Here is a 20,549-nt window from a genome sequence, read left to right on the forward strand (position 1 = left end):
CTTTTGAGTCGCTACACGGGATTTAAGAACAACTTCGGCTGACTGTCTTTGAAAGTCACACAAGACTTAAATTGGAAAACAGGAAGTATACATCAACCTTACTCTGTCAGTCACAAAAGTCTGTATTTCTCTCTCACATTCACACACTTATTCACAGGAAGCAGCCCGTGACAGCTGACTGATTCCCAGGTACCTATTTAATGCCAGGGAAACAGGGGCATATATTTTCCATATGCATCGGCCCCCCCCCCTTGGTTTAGGCAGAACATACACAATCCTCATACAACCCGTCCTCATACAACCCATCCTCATACAACCCGTCCTCATACAACCCATCCTCATACAACCCGTCCTCATACAACCCATCCTCATACAACCCGTCCTCATACAACCCATCCTCATACAACCCGTCCTCATACAACCCATCCTCATACAACCCGTCCTCATACAACCCGTCCTCATACAACCCGTCCTCATACAACCCGTCCTCATACAACCCATCCTCATAACAGATGACATTTCAACATTTCGAAATGCTGAACACCGTTTCAAAGAAAACGTGTTCAGCATTTACTTTTCATATTATAAACTAACGATTTCTTATACAATAAAGGTATAACGTGAGCATAATCTATGTTTAGGACAAAGGGGTCACTTTGCCAGTTTACATGTAGACTATTTCCGGAAAAGTAACGTGCTTTCTGACCATCACAGATATTAAGGTAACTATCTAGGTGGTTTGTCTAGGGGAGGGTATTCCCTCACTTATGGGATAGAGGCTCATGGAAGCCTCACTCCCAGCAGTATGAGGAAGCCTCCTAGGAGTATGAGGAAGCCTCCCTGGAGTATGAGGAAGCCTCCCAGGAGTATGAGGAAGCCTCCCTGGAGTATGAGGAAGCCTCCCAGGAGTATGAGGAAGCCTCCCAGGAGTATGAGGAAGCCTCCCTAGAGTATGAGGAAGCCTCCCTGGAGTATGAGGAAGCCTCCCAGGAGTATGAGGAAGCCTCACAGGAGTATGAGGAAGCCTCCCAGGAGTATGAGGAAGCCTCCCTGGAGTATGAGGAAGCCTCCCTGGAGTATGAGGAAGCCTCCCTGGAGTATAAGGAAGCCTCCCTGGAGTATGAGGAAGCCTCCCAGGAGTATGAGGAAGCCTCCCTAGAGTATGAGGAAGCCTCCCTGGAGTATGAGGAAGCCTCCCAGGAGTATGAGGAAGCCTCCCAGGAGTATGAGGAAGCCTCCCAGGAGTATGAGGAAGCCTCCCTGGAGTATGAGGAAGCCTCCCAGGAGTATGAGGAAGCCTCCCAGGAGTATGAGGAAGCCTCCCAGGAGTATGAGGAAGCCTCCCAGGAGTATGAGGAAGCCTCCCAGGAGTATGAGGAAGCCTCCCAGGAGTATGAGGAAGCCTCCCAGGAGTATGAGGAAGCCTTCCAGGAGTATGAGGAAGCCTCCCTGGAGTATGAGGAAGCCTCCCAGGAGTATGAGGAAGCCTCCCAGGAGTATGAGGAAGCCTCCCTGGAGTATGAGGAAGCCTCCCTGGAGTATGAGGAAGCCTCCCAGGAGTATGAGGAAGCCTCCCAGGAGTATGAGGAAGCCTCCCAGGAGTATGAGGAAGCCTCCCTGGAGTATGAGGAAGCCTCCCTGGAGTATGAGGAAGCCTCCCTGGAGTATGAGGAAGCCTCCCAGGAGTATGAGGAAGCCTCCCAGGAGTATGAGGAAGCCTCCCAGGAGTATGAGGAAGCCTCCCTGGAGTATGAGGAAGCCTCCCTGGAGTATGAGGAAGCCTCCCTGGAGTATGAGGAAGCCTCACACTTGCTCAATGAGATTAAAGAACCTGTGACACAACCCCGTTACTGCAGACAGAAAGAATTACCTCGCTATACTGAGAAAGTTCGCTGTATCGAAGCTCAAACGTGAAGTTGGGAACATTGGTGTGAGTTGATGAGTCATGTTATGAGGGTGATGAGTGAGGGTGGTGGCTGGCAGCACTCATCTCTTAGTGTTGGTCTCTTGCTGTCTTTATTACCTCCAGGACGGAGTAGTTAGGGGTGCTCTCTCTCTCTCTCTCTCTCTCTCTCTCTCTCTCTCTCTCTCTCTCTCTCTCTCTCTCTCTCTCTCTCTCTCTCTCTCTCAGTTACTTGGGATTAATAAGACACAGCTAACAAGCCTCTGAAACAGAGGAAGTCCTAGGAACAGGGTTTATATGACCTGATGTAGGGTAATAGCTCCTGCTTGCATTTGCACCAGCAAGTACAATGATGTTCCTGATGAAACCCCTAGTGTTAGTTGGAGAGAGAGAGAGAGAGAGAGAGAGAGAGAGAGAGAGAGAGAGAGAGAGAGAGAGAGAGAGAGAGAGAGAGAGTCAGACACAGAGAGAGAGAGAGAGAGAGAGAGAGTCAGACACAGAGAGAGAGAGAGAGAGAGAGAGAGAGAGAGTCACAGAGAGAGAGAGGAGACAATACCCCACAGGTATCACCTATGTCGTGCTCAATACCCCCCACACCCAGACTGTGGCTGTAAACCCCACAATACCTACCTAACATCACAACATTCAGAGCCTGATGTAGGTAACCACCTCACATCGCTCACTCCCACATGACTTCGCTCACACCGTTACATTAATAGTGTGCCTGAACCATAATATATGACATTATTGGCATCACCCTTGACCACGTGCTCACAGGTAATGTGATATTTCTTGCTCTTATCGAAGCTTCGAGTGAACGTAATTACTGCGAACGACGCTATTGGGAACGTACGAACGGCTGTGAAACTATTGGAAATGTCATAGATCTCAAAATATTAGAGTAATAAGGTCTTTGTTGGCGGCCAGGTGGTGGACAGGTATATTGTCCAGGTGGTGGTATATTGTCCAGGTGGTGGTATATTGTCCAGGTGGTAGACAGGTATAGTCCAGGTGGTGGACAGGTATATTGTCCAGGTGGTGGTATATTGTCCAGGTGGTGGACAGGTATATTGTCCAGGTGGTGGACAGGTATAGTCCAGGTGGTGGACAGTTATTGTCCAGGTGGTGGACAGGTAAATAGTCTAGGTGGTAGACAGGTAAATAGTCCAGGTGGTAGACAGGTAAATAGTCCAGGTGGTAGACAGGTAAATAGTCCAGGTGGTAGACAGGTAAATAGTCCAGGTGGTTGACAGGTATAAACATCACTATACCTTTCCTAAAACACGATCCCTATTCCGTGACTCTTTCCCCGCCTCCCTTGAGGTGTTTGCGTCAGTTCTCTTTGTTTTGATTATCTTGGAGTTTTCTTTGATTATCTGCTTCATTTTCTTGCGTCATCCTCTACCAATATATCTATTTACTTGTCTGGTATGAAGCAAGCTAAGGCGCCATCTTGGGAGACACTTGCCGGCCGCTGAGGTCCGCTTGACCACAACGGAACTCTAACATCCATTAGTGGAATCCGGATTACGGATTCTAAGGTGAATAACGTCAACACTGGGAAGTGCAGGAGAGTCGACGGACAGTATCTCTCTCTCTGTCTCTGTCTCTCTCTCTCTCTCTCTCTCTCTCTCTCTCTCTCTCTCTCTCTCTCTCTCTCTCTCTCTCTCTCTCTCTGTCTCTGTCTCTGTCTCTGTCTCTGTCTCTCTCTCTCTCTCTCTCTCTCTCTCTCTCTCTCTCTCTCTCTCTCTCTCTCTCTCTCTCTGTCTCTCTCTCTCTCTCTCTCTCTCTCTCTCTCTCTCTCTCTCTCTCTCTCTCTCTCTCTCTCTCTCTCTCTCTCTCTCTCTCTCTCTCTCTCTCTCTCTCTCTCTCTCTCTCTCTCTCTCTCTCTCTCTCTCTCTCTCTCTCTCTCTCTCTCTCTCTCTCTCTCTCTCTCTCTCTCTCCCAGATAGAGACGGCGCGCGCGGGATATCATGTCTTCTGACAGACCACTTCGAGTGCCCTTCACGACCGCTCAGTTGATGGTCAGTTTGATGGCTAGTTCGATATGCGTGAGGCGGCTTGTTGGGAGGCGCTGTGAGGGACCTGTGAGGCGGGTAAATTGCCCGCTGTTTTCCTGTGAGGGGGAGTGGGGGCTGGACCTCATTTTCTCACCTGTGAGGGTGTCACTCACTCTTGTTTTGATACGCACACACACACACACGCGCGCACGCAGACACACACACACACACACACACACACACACACACACACACACACACACACACACACACACACACACACACACACACACACACACACTCACACACACACACACACACACACACACACACACACACACACACACACACACACACACACACACACACACACGCGCGCGCGCGCGCGCACACACACGCACACAGCTGGAGACACGTCTATGTCTTCCTCCGTCCTACAAGTAAATTCCCATTTCCCCCAAAAAATTCCCAGAAACAACACCTCACCTTCAAACTACCTGGATATTTGTGTCTGAGAGTATACTAGTCTACGACGTAGACTATACGTGTAAACTGGCAAATGAATCATTGTCGTTAACATAGATTATTCTCAAGTTATAACTTTATTGTCATATAAATTATTGGTTTAAAATATAAAAAAGTGGATGATGAAAAAGTTTTCTTTGAAGAATTGAGTTTTCTGTAAGGGGAATTCGCGGGCACACTAAAATAGCTTTCGAATCCCATATTTTACATTATCGTCAATGATACATCGTATTACTGTAACCAAACGTAATGAAACCTAACTTAACCAATCCAGTCCTTAACCTAAAGTAACCTTAACTTAACCTAACCACGGATAGAGAGTAGATAATAGTATTAATTAAGAAGTCATTCTCAATCCATTCCCTTGAGTGGATCTCCTCCCCTGAGAACAGGTTGCTTGTATTGGTGGTCCCAAAAACATGGTATATTTACTAACCTGTTCTTGGCATTCACTCCTAAAGTACTCCAACCACTTGGTCCTGGACGGTAGAACGACGATCTCGCTTCATGCAGGTCGGCGTTCAATCCTCCGACCGTCCACAAGTGGTTGGGGCACCATTCCTTTCCCCTCCGTCCCATCCTAAATCCTTATCCTGACCCCTTTCCCAGTGCTATATAGTCGTAGTGGCTTGACGCTTTATCTCTGATATTTCCCCTTCCATTCCTCAAAAAAAATACTCACATTTGAAGCCTCGTCTGAAGTTGATGGCGTCTGACCTGCCATATTAGAACTGACTCGGATTAAATAATCGTTTAACCGTTTCGTTTAAACCTTTTAAACCCCCATTTTTATATTGGTTAATTAGCTTGATTGGCTGTCACAGAGGTGAGTTAATGAGGAAAGGTGTTGTTTCGCACCTTTCTGACGCCGGAGGCCTCCTGACACCTTTGTAATTATGATCTTGAATTGTTCAATTATGCCTTTGTGCGCGTTAGTAGACAAGAGTGACTAAATCAGACGAGTTTTAAAAATTTGGATTCAATCTTATTTTCCCTTCGTTCTACTAATGATTGGCGAGTTAGATCACGTCTCAACGCCACCTTCGGACCTCGCCTGACGAGGAGCGGCCCTTGGGAATTTGGCTAATAGGTGATAATCTTGAGATATGGAGGAGCAAATTGACACACATCTTTTCCCTTCAGAGGCCAGTAGGCGAGTGCTGTGGCTGTCGCCCACGTTCTCTCTAAATGTATTTTTTTATCATAGAAAACGTTATATATTTTTCAGCCGTGACTTTTCTACAGAACCAGAGAACCCGCTTCAAAACAGAACCAGAGGGGGAAACCCGCGTCCACAACAGCCAAAGCACTGCCACAGAGATCAAAGGTTCTGGCCTCAGACTCGAGGAAGGAGCTCGTATGAGAAGCCACACATTTGGTCGTGCGATATTACACAAAAATAGCAGCAGCACCGCGGCGCGGGGTGTCGGCCAGCCCGCCATTATGGGAGGCAAAGTGACTGAACAAGTCTGAACACAGACTGAACCCCCCTGGCGGCAAGAGGCGGAACAACACCTACCTAGTACAACAACAACAACAACGCCATCTCCCACTATATGCATTATCTCACTATATGCGCCTATATTTATATATGACTTGAGATCTATAACTGTAGGTGGGGTTTAAGGAGTTCCAATAGAATGGAAAATAAGCCGCTCGAGGGATATCGTAAAGCGATATCGTAAACGGCAAGATGGCGATAGCATTAAGTTACATAATCGACAATACTTCACAACTTGAGACTGGAATTCACTAGCTAACGCAGAACGTTAATAATATTTGGTCTGGGGTTCGATACCCCAGGAAGGACTGGTTATCCCTGCTTACCAAGTAACGCCTCTGGCCTTCTCACAGTACCAGTGAGTTAGTCACCTGTTGTGGGTGGCATCTTGTGGGGGAGATATAGTCACTTAGGCCCTATAAGCTTTATGTGGGACCAGAGAATCCACATGCCTCTGTTTTATCTAAACTGAAACGTAGGTACTAAAGTGAGCCGGTCGGCCGAGCGGACAGCACGCTGGACTTGTGATCCTGTGGTCCTGGGTTCGATCTCAGGCGCCGGCGTGATACAATGGGCAGAGTTTCTTTCACCCTATGCCCCCTGTTACCTAGCAGTAAAATAGGTACCTGGGTGTTAGTCAGCTGTCACGGGCTGCTTCCTGGGGGTAGAGGCCTGGTCGAGGACCGGGCCGCGGGGACACTAAAGCCCCGAAATCATCTCAAGATAACCTCAAGTGAGAGGACAGGTCGAAGCCGTCACAGAACTCTACGGATCGAGGTTGCCATATTTCACTACCAGTGCCCCAGCAGTTCAGGAGGTGATTGACCTCTAATTAGACACCCTGGAGAGGATAAGACTTAAGTACCAGCAGCTAGCTAATTGCGATTGAGCTCGTTAGGCTCTAATCTCCAGTGGCTAATTATAGTAGTATCCTCTTGGCGGTGACGTCAACTGGATTTGAACAAACTTATCTGAAAGGCAATATAGGAGGGGGAGAATATTGGCACTGTTGAACCCGTTGTCAGGTGTGTTATGGTACTGTAAGTTTGGAGAACCTCTGTAAGCTTAATCACCTTGCTTCTCACCCTCCTTTAGTTCACCGTAACTGTGCTTAACACACACCGTAACACACTCTCTCTCTCTCTCTCTCTCTCTCTCTCTCTCTCTCTCTCTCTCTCTCTCTCTCTCTCTCTCTCTCTCTCTCTCTCTCTCTCTCTCTCTCTCTCTCTCTCTCTCTCCCATCCACTAAGATAGAGTGTAAGCAACTATCAGACCCCATCATGCGATGTTCAACTATCTGGCCCCACCGGCAGGTTTGCCCGGCAGGTTTGCCAGGCAGGTTTGCCAGGCAGGTTTGCCCGGCAGGTTTGCCCAGCAGATTTGCCCGGCAGGTTTGCCCGGCAGGTTTTCTCATTTGAGTGAGTGATTGGTTGGTGTCCTCGGGCTTCCACTCACGCTTTGAAAGATTCACATCAGTTCCTGCGGGTTGTGGCTGGATTAGCTCAGCGAGACGCCTGCTTTCCCAGCGGAATGGGTGCTGGGTTATTATGGGAAGGGAGTGGGAGGGTGACGGTACAAGGATGGTGCTTATTGTGGGCCGCAGAGAGACAAAGGTTATAGTGAATATTTTAGCAACAGACAACCTCTCCGATAGCTATTGTTACGAGAGAGAGAGAAAGAGAGAGAGAGAGAGAGAGAGAGAGAGAGAGAGAGAGAGAGAGAGAGAGAGAGAGAGAGAGAGAGAGAGAGAGAGAGAGAGAGATATGATAGTTCCCAATGTGTTAGTTTCAAAGTATACTCTTATGTAAGAAATGAGTTTCTAGGTGTAGGCTTCAGATGAGCTGAGGTAGGATAACAGCTCTTGCTTGCAGTTTCACTAGGTATGTTATTAGGCATCCCTTATGAATCCTAGTCTTAGTTTAAAAAAAAAAAAAAAAAAAAAAAAAGAAAGAGAGAGAGAGAGAGAGAGAGAGAGAGAGAGAGACAGAGAGAGATTTTCCTCAGCATCTCAGTGTGGCGGTTCAGAGGGGGAATGCCCTCTAGATATATATTTCCTATTAATCTTCACATTTTGTAACCAATCAGCTATATAACTCCATAACTTTGTATACTATTGTAATAACGTAACAAAGGGGGTGGTAAGAGAAGCAAATATTTGTACGTATTTACAACGACAAGTTTGTATCTGAATGCTCTTTATTCTCTTCTCCGAGACTCTGGGTCCCCAGAGGTTGGTAATATTAAACGAAACTTTATCCATTATTGGATTTTTTTTTTATTTTGTCTGGATAAGTATAGAATATTTGTATTTTTGGCTCTCCAGTTATGGCAGGAGGGGGGGGGGTGTTACCCTGGTTGTGTTACCCTGGTTGTGCCTGCAGGGACGAACCTCAGCTCTTCAGCCCCGCTTTTCGACCAGAATTTATTCAATCCAGTGACTCAATTCACTCGTTTTTCTTTATTGTAGACAGGGAAAGAAAAAGTTTGTGTGCGTGTGTGTGCGTGTGTGTGTGCGTGTGTGTGTGTGTGTGTGTGTGTGTGTGTGTGTGTGTGTGTGTGTGTGTGTGTGTGTGTGTGTGTGTGTGTGTGTGTGTGTGTGCGTGTGTGTGTGTGAGAGTGTCCCACAGCCTAGTAACACCTCTCCCACACTCTCCCAGACGGGCTGTTCCACGCCCTGGAGATCTTGGACACAGCCGGCTCCCACCACTTCCCAGCCATGAGAGAACTCTCCATCCGGTCGGGCCGGGCCTTCGTCATCGTCTTCGCTGTCAACAACGAGCAGAGCTTCTACGAGGCTCAGTCTCTCTGGAACCTCATCACCAAAATCAAAGGTACGCCCCGGGCCTCACTCCCCAAGCAGTTGCTATAGACCTATGGACCAAATTCTTAGTTTCAAGCGCGGGTTTGCCTCGTGTCGGTGAGGACAGACAGGTGTGTGTACTGAGTGACAGGTGTTGTGTTGGCAGGTTTGGAGGGGGCGCCGGTGGTGGTGGTGGGGAACAAGGTGGACCTCGACAGAGAGCGAGTGGTCAGCTTCCAGCGGGCCCAGACGTGGGTGGATACGGATATGACCAACGCCTCGTACTTGGAGACGTCCGCCAAGTATAATATCAACGTTGGAGAGCTTTTCAAGCAGTTGCTCATACGGACTTACGGCCTCGCTAACAACGAGATGGTGAGTACCAACGACCCGTTTCTCCTGTCTACCTCCACACGGGTCTCTAATCATCGTTCTCTTCCACTAACTACTTCAGCCTCATACATGTTTTCAACACGTTATTAAACAGCGTTGAAATAATTTTTCCACAGTTTTCAATTATTAATCAATTGTGATCAACTTTTCAACTGAAAATGTTCTCATTAATCTTTTATTTTTTGCTGTAAACTTTTTTATTTTTTTTTTTTTTGCTAAAAACAAATTAAACTTTTTTTTTTAATATTGAGTCTGAGTGAGAGAATGAGAATTTATCATCAGGTTCCCAGAAAATCACGACAGGATGTATCTAGGAGAAAATCTTGTTTGGAGCAGGGCCGTGGGATCGAACCTGCGTGCTAAGGCAAACCAGAAGCCAACTTTACCAGTGGACCAGTGCTACGCCCGTAGTTTGAGTGGAGTGATTGGGCTTGTGCTATTATAAATCGGTACACTAATCGGTACAACGATGGACTCACATCTTCCACGGACAGCGTTCGATCCCTTAAGGTCCAAGTGGTTTTTACCTCTCCTTGACTATATAGACCTCCTGACCTGCTCTCTCACTCCCAATGTCTCTCAAGGTCCACGCTCACTCTCCATTCTTTTCTCTCTCTCTCTCTCTCTCTCTCTCTCTCTCTCTCTCTCTCTCTCTCTCTCTCTCTCTCTCTCTCTCTCTCTCTCTCTCTCTCTCTCTCTCTCTCGCTCTCTCTCGCTCTCTCTCTCTCTCTCTCTCTCTCTCTCTCTCTCTCTCTCTCTCTCTCTCTCTCTCTCTCTCTCTCTCTCGCTCTCTCTCTCTCTCTCTCTCTCTCTCTCTCTCTCTCTCTCTCTCTCTCTCTCTCTCTCTCTCTCTCTCTCTCTCTCTCTCTCTCTCTCTCTCTCTCTCTCTCTCACTTCACTTTCATCTCCCGTTGACAGCTCTGCCCTGAGAGTTGTTCGTGTGGATGATGGCGCTGACTTGGCTGTGATTCCCATTGTTCCGGCATGGCTTTGTGTCTCTGAGAGAGATGTGTTATAACAGTCTTTCTTGCAGGCATTGTGGGAAGCGAGTGATGCTTGGCTGACTGCAGCATCCAGCATCATCACTCATCTTCCCTGCCCAGCTGACACCTGCCTCACCTTCACTCATCTTCACTAGCTACTCATCTACCTCATCTCGACTCATGTTGACGCAATGCGTATTTACATGAATGGAAGATTAAAATAAGTTGTACCGCTTCCTCAGGCGCCGACGGGAGCGAGAGGGCGGCTCAAGTCCTTAGGGAACATTATGGAGGTGGTGAGGCGACGGTCCTTCAGCTTGGCTCAAGCTGCCTCCTGCAGCGCCATCCCCGATCACCCGGACATCCGCGACCAGAAGTGTGCCATCCTGTAAGCGGCCTCCGGTAGCCTGGTGGAAGGCTCCAGGGACCTGCGATTTTAAGTGTGTCATCCTGTAAGCGGCCTCCAGCGGTCTGTTGGAAGACTCCAGAGGCCAGCGACCTGCTGGAAGGCTTCCGAGACCTGCCAACACACGTGTCAGCCTGTAAGGGCTTCCAGTAGCCTGCTGGAAGGCTTCGGAGACCTGCCAACACACGTGTCATCCTGTACGGGCTTCCAGGAGCCTGCTGGAAGGCTTCGGAGACCTGCCAACATACGTGTCATCCTGTACGGGCTTCCAGTAGCCTGCTGGAAGGCTTCGGAGACCTGCCAACACACGTGTCAGCCTGTACGGGCTTCCAGGAGCCTGCTAGATGGCTTCCGAAACCTGCAACCACACGTGTCAGCTTGTACGGGCTTCCAGTAGCCTGCTGGAAGGCTTCGGAGGTCAGCACCTACACGTGTCATCCTGTACGGGCTTCCAGTAGCCTGCTGGAAGGCTTCGGAGGTCAGCAACCACACGTGTCATCCTGTACGGGCTTCCAGTAGCCTGCTGGAAAGCTTCAGAGACCAGCTGGTCATGTGGCGGTATTGACCGTGATCTGGTGTAACCCAGGATACAGCAGAGCCATTATCTGGTCGAGGATCGAGAGACCCAATAGCTGCTCTCATAACCTAAAAATGCAATATAGACGATCTATCGTCGTGTAGGGTAGAGGAAGCTGTTGTTCAGGAAGCCCAGGTTCGACTCTTCAAGGGTGATATATATATATATATGGTAAATTGCACATATATATATGTAAATATATTGTGACAGATGAAATGCATATTAACTATCCGCCAGGGAAAAGACATTTTAAATTATGTATTGGTAGATGTAACTCTGTCTGGACTGACTCAGAGTCCAGGTAGAGACTGTGTGGAGGTCTTAGAGCTCCCTGATGTGTGTGTGTGTGTGTGTGTGTGTGTGTGTGTGTGTGTGTGTGTGTGTGTGTGTGTGTGTGTGAGTGTGTGTGTGTATGTGTGTGTGTGTGTAGCTGGACCACCAAGATCCACACACACTCTACCCTCGTAACATGTGAGTGTGTGTGTGTGTGTGGGTCCCTTCTTGCAATACTTGAAATGCATGTTCCACGTCACCCCCTGCAACTCGCCTACCCTAGCAATACTCTCTTCCTATCTCCTTGCAGCACACACACACATACACACACACGCAACCTTCCCCCCCCCCGCCCCTTTTGCAACAAATTGGACGCAAACCTGATCTTGTATAACTACCTTAATCTCCCTCGTGCCTAATGAAGAGCAAGATGTAGGTAAGATTAATCTCTCTGTATAACTATCACACACACACACACACACACACACACAGAGGACTGCAGTGTTGTGCATGCTGAGTGATCTAATGTGCTCAAGAGTGCACATAACATGCGGTGAGTGCATTACCATAGACGCGAGTGTGTCCTGAGAGTATTAGTATATGCCGAGTGCATCCCATTGGGCTGAGTGCATTACTACGCTCAAAAGTACGGAGTGGAATAAGATTTGGCAACACTGTGTTTGTTGTTGTTCCCAAAAGCAGGTTAATTTCCACGTGATTTCAGCGTTCGAGTTTAATAAATAAATAAATTAATTAATTAATAAATATATATGTATATATACATATTTATTTCTACACAATTTGTTTTTACTTTTTTTCTAATATTAGTCAATAGAAACATTTGCACCTTATTTGCTAACACAAATATATAAATGAGCCTCACTGTTGAATCACACTATCTTTTACAATTGTGAAATTAACAGTATTAGCCTATTTTCCTATTTATGGTGACGTCACTTAACTGATTTCTCTGATTGGGGGGGGGTGACCAATTACATGTGGTTCGCCTGTCAACTGGGGAGACCTAACACTCTGTCAACTGTCAACTGGACTAGCCTCCTGAGACCCTGTGACCTGTCAGCTGTCAACTATAATAGCCTGTCACCTGTCTATTAGAATAGCCTGAGACCCTGTGACCTGTCAGCTGTCAACTATAATAGCCTGTCACCTGTCTATTAGAATAGCCTGAGACCCTGTCACCTGTCAAATAGAATAGTTTGAGACCACTGTCACCTGTCTACTGTCAACTAGTATTGACTATGACCCTGTCAGCTGTCAACTGGATTAGAGTCTTTCAGTTGGAAGTGCCTGAAATCCTGTCACCTGTCAACTGGCTTAGCCTAAGATGCTGTCAACTGGAAGAGACTGATATCCTGTCAACTGTCAACTGGAATAGACAGACCCTATCAACTGTCAACTGGAATAGACAGACCCTATCAACTGTCAACTGGAATAGCCTGCTGTCATCTAGAATAGTCTATGACCTGTCACCTGTCAATTGAGATCACCCTGTCAAATGTCAGTTGAGAGAGCCTAGAGTCATGTCAACTCACATAGCCTGAAAAAATCCTGTCAACTGTCAGTTGAGATGCCCTTAAACCCTGTCAATTGAGAGATCCAAAGACTCCTGCCAGATGTCAACTGGGAAAGGCTGAGATTCTATCATCTGTCAACTAAGAGAGTTCGAGACCCTGTCACCTGTCAACGATCATAGCCTGAGACACCCCTGTCGACTATAAAATGAGACAGTCTTGCTGCCTGTCAACTGAGAATGCCTAAGCCTTTGTCAATTACCACCTGTCATCTTCGATAACCTGAAACCCTGTCTGCTAAAAGGAACCTCTGACAACTGAGAGACAGAGAGAGAGCCTAAGTTCCTGTCGACCACGTCGGGGTGACGGGCGGAGGGCCGAAGACTGTCCACCTCAGACAGAAATAGTTCACTGCCTACAGTATCTTTCCTTCAAATGGCCTGCTCGCTCAGTGTAGCGACAATGCGGAGAGCTACACCCCACAGATGCTAACCTTAGCGCCCTGCACTCAGGTCCTGAGTTCAGCAAGGGTGTGGCCGCTGGGCGGGAATGGTCAGGGATGCCGGTTAAGACAGGTTGAATGCCAGAGACACAGGTGGGGGGGCCCCTGGGGGTGCCTCCTCTCCTGTGGTGACACCTCTCTCTCTCTCTTTCTCTCTCTCTCTCTCTCTCTCTCTCTCACTCTCTCTCTCTCTCTCTCTCTCTCTCTCTCTCTCTCTCTCTCTCTCTCTCTCTCTCTCTCTCTCTCTCTCTCTCTCTCTCTCTCTCTCTCTCTCTCTCTCTCTCTCTCCTAACTATAGTGTAGTAAGTATTTTTTTCAGTTTTAGAATAAGTATATTTTAGTAGCAGTCTTTCTTGCAAACATATGTTTTTGAGTATAACCGAAAGGGTAAGATTAATGATTCTAACATGAATTTTCTGAATATTTCTTAAGTTTATCTTCAGTGTCGAGGGAAGTTGAAAAATTAACTCTCCGAAGTTCATTTTTTACACGTTATTAAAATCGCATACCTGTCATCTTATGTGTATTGTATTGATGAAATTATTATTACAATTATTATTATTTACGTGGGCGTTGGACTTGGAGGTAGCCTAATGTCACCCAGCGCCCCGTACGACACTCTCAGCGCCCCGTACGACACTCTCAGCGCCCCGTACGACACTCAGCGTCTCGTACGACACTCTCGGCGCCCCGTATGACACTCTTAGCGCCCCGTACGACACTCTCAACGCCCCGTACGACACTCTCAGCGCCCCGTACGACACTCTCAGCGCCCCGTACGACACTCTCAGCGCCCCGTACGACACTCAGCGTCTCGTACGACACTCTCGGCGCCCCGTATGACACTCTTAGCGCCCCGTACGACACTCTCAACGCCCCGTACGACACTCTCAGTGCCCCGTACGACACTCTCAGCGCCCCGTACGACACTCTCAGCGCCCCGTACGACACTCTCAGTGCCCCGTACGACACTCTCAGCGCCCCGTACGACACTCTTAGTGCCCCGTACGACACTCTCGGCGCCCCGTATGACACTCTCAGTGCCCCGTACGACACTCTCAACGCCCCGTACGACACTCTCAGTGCCCCGTACGACACTCTCAGCGCCCCGTACGACACTCAGCGTCTCGTACGACACTCTCAGCTGTGCCCCGTACGACACTTTCAGTGCCCCTACGACACTCTCAACGCCCCGTATGACACTCTCAGTGCCCCGTACGACACTCTCAGTGCCCCGTACGACACTCTCAGTGCCCCGTACGACACTCTCGGCGCCCCGTACGACACTCTCAGTGCCCCGTACGACACTCTCAGTGCCCCGTACGACACTCTCAGTGCCCCGTACGACACTCTCGGCGCCCCGTACGACACTCTCAGTGCCCCGTACGACACTCTCAACGCCCCGTACGACACTCTCAGCTCCCCGTACGACACTCTCAGTGCCCCGTACGACACTCTCAGTGCCCTGTACGACACTCTCAGCGCCCCGTACGACACTCAGCGCTCCGTACGACACTCTCAGCGCCCCGTACGACACTCTCAGCTCCCCGTACGACACTTTCAGCGCCCCGTACGACACTCTCAACGCCCCGTACAACACTCTCAGCGCCCCGTACGACACTCAACGCCCCGTACGACACTCTCAGCTCCCCGTACGACACTTTCAGCGCCCCGTACGACACTTTCAGCGCCCCGTACGACACTCTCAGCTCCCCGTACGACACTTTCAGCGCCCCGTACGACACTCTCAACGCCCCGTACGACACTCTCAGCGCCCCGTACGACACTCTCAACGCCCCGTACGACACTCTCAGCTCCCCGTACGACACTTTCAGCGCCCCGTACGACACTTTCAGCGCCCCGTACGACACTCTCAGCTCCCCGTACGACACTTTCAGCGCCCCGTACGACACTCTCAGCGCCCCGTACGACACTCTCAGCTCCCCGTACGACACTTTCAGCGCCCCGTACGACACTCTCAACGCCCCGTACGACACTCTCAGCGCCCCGTACGACACTCTCAACGCCCCGTACGACACTCTCAGCTCCCCGTACGACACTTTCAGCGCCCCGTACGACACTCTCAACGCCCCGTACGACACTTTCAGCGCCCCGTACGACGCAGCGCCCCACACGCAGCCCGTCCTCGCGTACAAAGAAACCAAGCTCGTTAATCCAGCCGCCAAACCCCCTTGTTTATGAATGAAAAGCGGTTTACACTCGACTCACAACTCAACCCGTCCTCAAACCAAGTCCATTCCATCCAGCGGTCGACCCCAAAGACGCATCCATCAATTTTAACATACTGTTCATTTCAAAATAGAAACTTTTCTAAAATATAAATTAATATTAATATATATTAGCATATTGTGCATATTTAGACACTGGTTAGGTGTTTAGGTTCTGTTGGCGATTATTTGTATTTGTAGTACGTGGGTGAAGCATTTACAGCGTTGGGGTTCGAACACAAGTCGTCAGTGAAGCACTTGTTCCGGAAGTGTTCGAACGTCATCAGTTGTGAGTCGTGTGTAAACCGCTTTTTATTCATAGACAGGGGGTGTTTGGCGGCTGGATTAACGACCTTGGATCTCTGTATGCGAGGACGGGCTGGATGTGGACGGGTTGTTCGAACAGAGGTCGTCAGTGAAGCACTATTCGAGATATGTTCGAACATCGTCAGTTGTGAGTCGTGGGTAAGGGATTTGTCACTCTTAAACGAGGCATTTGTCACTCTTAAACGAGGCATTTGGCGGCCTAATTCACCAGTATTTGTCCTCGGGTGATGAGGAGGGTCTGCGTGCTAACAGTACGTTGTTTGACTAACGACCATTTGTCCAGTGTTTTGTGGTGGGTAGCGCTAACAAGGCGGACTTAACGGACTTAAACTCATAACACGGCGGACTTACAGAACTTAAACTCATAACAAGGCGGACTTAACGAACTTAAAATCTTGCCACTGAGAAACTACAGGAATTAATAACCGCCATGATTCAAAATATTTAACACACACCTGACTCCAGGCTAATGTATTCCACACACACCTGGATGGTGTATAACAATACAACAGCGGGTTTTTCCGGGCTCACCATAGCCCGTGCTACATGGACACTTCGTTCTGAGTAGTTATATCTAAAACAACAACAACAAAAGCGGGTTCCATATGCCTCCCACAGAACGTATCATCAGTGATAACAATACTGTATTATCCAAGATATCAAGATATCCACGATATCAAGATATCCAAGATATCCAAGATATCAAGCTGTCAAAATCATTTTAGTTCACGTACAATGAGAAATATATTATATCATGATGAGATATAAAGTGTTAAGAAATATTGTGATTATATAAAATCCTTCAATAAAACAGAGGAGATTTAATTACAGTATTTATCAAGAATATATTCTAGGAAAATATATATATATATTGATATCCTCAAATATTACAATTTATATATTTAAACGGAAGAGAGAGAGTAATAGCCTAATATACAAGAGTCATTTCAGAAATTTAAAAAAAACGATGGTAAGCAATGTATATTTGATTTGTGAATCATATGTTATAATTTTAGAAGTTTGTATGAATGGTGAGTAGATTAGAGTGATAGCCTGTGTCGTCTTCGTCAAGACTTGGGGACATTTGTTGAGTTTCTTGGGAGGGATTCTCTTTCTTGCCTTACGGAACTGGTATAGGGTTTGGTCTGGTCTATAAGTGTGAGGTGGTACAGGTGTGGTGTGTGGTGGTACAGGTGTGGTGTGTGGTGGTACAGGTGTGGTGTGTGGTGGTAGAGGTGTGGTGTGTGGTGGTATAGGTGTGGTGTGTGTGGTGGTACAGGTGTGGTGTGTGGTGGTAGAGGTGTGGTATGTGGTGGTACAGGTGTGGTGTGTGGTGGTATAGGTGTGGTGTGTGTGGTGGTACAGGTGTGGTGTGTGGTGGTAGAGGTGTGGTGTGTGAGGTGGTACAGGTGTGGTGTGTGGTGGTACAGGTGTGGTGGTACAGGTGTGTTGTGTGGTGGTAGTGGTGTGGTGTGTGGTGGTACAGTTGTGGTGTGTGTGGTGGTACAGGTGTGGCGGTACAGGTGTGGCGGTACAGGTGTGGTGTGTGGTGGTAGTGGTGTGGTGTGTGGTGGTACAAGTGTGGTGTGTGGTGGTACAGGTGTGGTGTGTGGTGATACAGTTGTGGTGTGTGTGGTGGTACAGGTGTGGCGGTACAGGTGTGGTGTGTGGTGGTAGTGGTGTGGTGTGTGTGGTGGTACAAGTGTGGTGTGTGGTGGTACAGGTGTGGTGTGTTGTGATACAGTTGTGGTGTGTGTGGTGGTACAGGTGTGGTGGTACAGGTGTGGCGGTACAGGTGTGGCGTGAGCCAAGCATCACAACATATTTACAACCTTAACACCCCACCCATACCCAATCCTCTGGCTCTTACAGTGCTATATTAATTGAAAACAATAGATATATATTGTCACCTCGACATTGTAAAAACCACCTTAACAATAAGTAGAGTATTATAGCCTAATACCAACAGTGATAGGAAACCAATATGGGAACCGCGTTCCTTTACGCTATCCTAATGTGCCCTCACTTGTGATACATTTTGGTTATCTTATAAAGAGAATATATTTATGGCATGCAAACCTTTCATATCACCGTGTAGGACCAATCATATATGTTTAGACCATAGAGTATACAATAGTAAACAATTTTCAGGAAAATTGCTGTAAAAAATGGATCGAACACATTTGTTGATCTGAAAATGACGATGTTTGGGATATTGACCTCATGTGTTTATAGTCTGTGTATATGTCTTTAGCTTACACGTCTGAGAGCTTGTTTTTGGGAGCAGAAGTGTGTGAGAGAACTGTAGTGTGATGGGTCCGACACTCACATATATATTCACACAATCAAAGAAATGTGATTTTTTGTTTTTCTTCTGGCCTCTCTTGCGCGGGGGGGGCGGCGCCAGATACAAGCCTCATGCTAAATGAAAATACTGTGTAGGTCATATTTAATGATTGAAATCAAAGTATAAGTTCATATATGAAGATATAGTAGTGTTCACCATAGTCTTCACCATGCATGTGTCTGGGGTAGTAACTATGGCGTCAAGGGGCCAGATTCACGAAGCAGTTACGCAAGTACTTACGAACGTGTACATCTTTCCTCAATCTTTGACGGCTTTGGTTACATTTATTAAACAGTTTACAAGCATGATAACTTGCCAATCAACTGTTGTTATTGTTATAAACAGCCTCCTGGTGCTTCGGAGCTCATTAACTGTTTAATAATTGTAAACAAAGCCGCCAAAGATTGAGAAAAGATGTACAGGTTCGTAAGTGCTTGCGTAACCGCTTCGTGAATCTGGCCCATGGTAATTACTTGGTAGAGTTTGTGGTTGGTGAAACAATACCCAGCCCTGGCTCACTGCTTGCTTCAGTCTGAGTCCACCTGCCCAATCTGTGTAGTATACGGGTATGTGTAATACACAGGTGTGCATAGTATACAGATATATGTAAGATACAGGTATATGTGTGTAAAAGCTACCTTGTGGACTGAAGCCACGGCCATCGTGGGGTTCGGACGCGCCCCGAGAAACCAATATGGTAAGCTTAGGTTTTATTTATCATTAAAGTATACAACCTCCTGCATGGGTGCCTCGCTGCACACCCCGGGTTCACACGACAATTCAGCATTAGAGACGATGCATCGAATTTCCCCCCATGAGTATGGTGACACTGTTAATAAGGTGACGGGCAGCCCTCTGGAACAATATGGCGACCTCACACAATAACTGTATACAGTGTTCCAGAACCTTCCTCACTAACCAGTCCTCAATCATTCTTACCTATGTACTTTTCTATTAGATAATAAAATGTGTAACGGTGTAGCATTATGCATTTGTCTCTCCCTTATTTTATTTTTAAGTATTGAATAAAACGGACATGTCTATCAGATTATCAGCGCCGGTGATATCTTGTCTCACTATCATAGTGTTCTGGGTTCGATTCCCGGGTAGGGTGAGGCGTCGGGAAAGTTCCCTAACACCTGAGGGGAAAAACCCAGACTTTCCCGACATTATTATTTACGTATTGTGGGCCTTGACGAGAACAGGAAGCTGGCGGCTTGTCGAAAGTCCCCCAACCCCCATTTGCCGTGATCTTTTATTTACAAAGGCTAAGACCAGCAGGCTGATTATAACAACTATACACCATTACGGAACCAACACATTATCTAAACTATTTGGAAAACATTTATGAAGGAATAATAATTTCCTCCTCCGTAACAAAAATGATGTTAGGCTTCAGACCCAAAAACAGTTGCTCTGACGCTAAAATAAATAAACTTGACTGGATTCAATCAGTTCTTTGGCAAAGTTACTACGTACTGTAAAGAATAACTATTTCTTTACATTATTAATAGGCACTTTGTGTAACCCTAATTATCTAATTAAATTACATTAACTATGGCGTCAAGGGGCCAGATTCACGAAAGCACTTATACGCAAGCACTTACGAACGTGTACATCTTTCCTCAATCTTTGACGGCTTTGGTTACATTTATTAAACAGTTTACAAGCATGAAAACTTGCCAATCAACTGTTGTTATTGTTATAAACAGCCTCCTGGTGCTTCGGAGCTCATTAACTGTTTAATAATTGGAAACAAAGCCGTCAAAGATTGAGAAAAGATGTACAGGTTCGTAAGTGTTTGCGTAACTGCTTCGTGAATCTGGCCCAAGGATCACTCTTTCAATTTCATCAGATTCAGGTACAAAATCTTCAAATTTATTGAACCCATTTGTTAATACAATTTATTAATAACTTTAGTAAACCCTGAATATGAAAGAAATGCAATATCAACGAAAGTCAGTGATATATTGAAAAAAATAAAGAATATTATGAACCTGCTTCTGGCATCAACATGCCGCAAACACTTCACCTTCCAGTCAATAGATGGCGCTGTCCTGGCGGTGTCTGGCACCCCCGTTACAGGTAAGCTTTCCTATCTTACACAATTCTGATCTGATTGAATTGTATATATATATTTATTTACTAGCTTATTATGTATATACCCGGAAATATAAGGCAATATTAAAAATTATATCAAGTATTTCTTGATATTGGAAGGTATTAATGTAGGAAATGTTATGTTTGGTTGA

General features: G+C 47.0%; 2 protein-coding genes across 3 annotated transcripts in view; both read left to right on the forward strand.

Moving 5' to 3' along the window:
• Positions 1-19,278, forward strand: part of LOC123758266 (ras-related protein Rap-1b) — a 90,482-nt gene extending 71,204 nt beyond the window's left edge. For both annotated transcript variants that reach the window (XM_069322559.1, XM_069322560.1), the window contains exons 3-5: positions 8,587-8,760; positions 8,896-9,104; positions 10,348-19,278. In XM_069322559.1, the coding sequence (XP_069178660.1) occupies positions 8,587-8,760; positions 8,896-9,104; positions 10,348-10,497 (533 nt within the window). In that variant the 3' untranslated portion in view covers positions 10,498-19,278. The remainder of the gene's footprint in view (positions 1-8,586; positions 8,761-8,895; positions 9,105-10,347) is intronic.
• Positions 14,090-15,597, forward strand: LOC123758478 (uncharacterized). Its single transcript, XM_045742932.2, has 2 exons — positions 14,090-14,883; positions 15,063-15,597. The coding sequence occupies exons 1-2, from the start codon at positions 14,090-14,092 to the stop codon at positions 15,595-15,597; spliced, it is 1,329 nt and encodes a 442-aa protein (XP_045598888.2).
• Positions 19,279-20,549: the final 1,271 nt, after the last annotated feature.

Source organism: Procambarus clarkii, chromosome 11, assembly GCF_040958095.1.
Source record: "Procambarus clarkii isolate CNS0578487 chromosome 11, FALCON_Pclarkii_2.0, whole genome shotgun sequence".
In the NCBI taxonomy this organism is placed as follows: Eukaryota; Metazoa; Arthropoda; class Malacostraca; order Decapoda; family Cambaridae; genus Procambarus; species Procambarus clarkii.

Bases quoted from the DNA above. Each gene is read 5' to 3' on its own strand.
- LOC123758478 (XM_045742932.2), top strand. From the start codon at position 14,090: ATGACACTCTTAGCGCCCCGTACGACACTCTCAACGCCCCGTACGACA. The intron at 14,884-15,062 runs GTACGACACTCA...CGACACTTTCAG, and splicing joins TACGACACTCTCAGCGCCCC to CGCCCCGTACGACACTTTCA.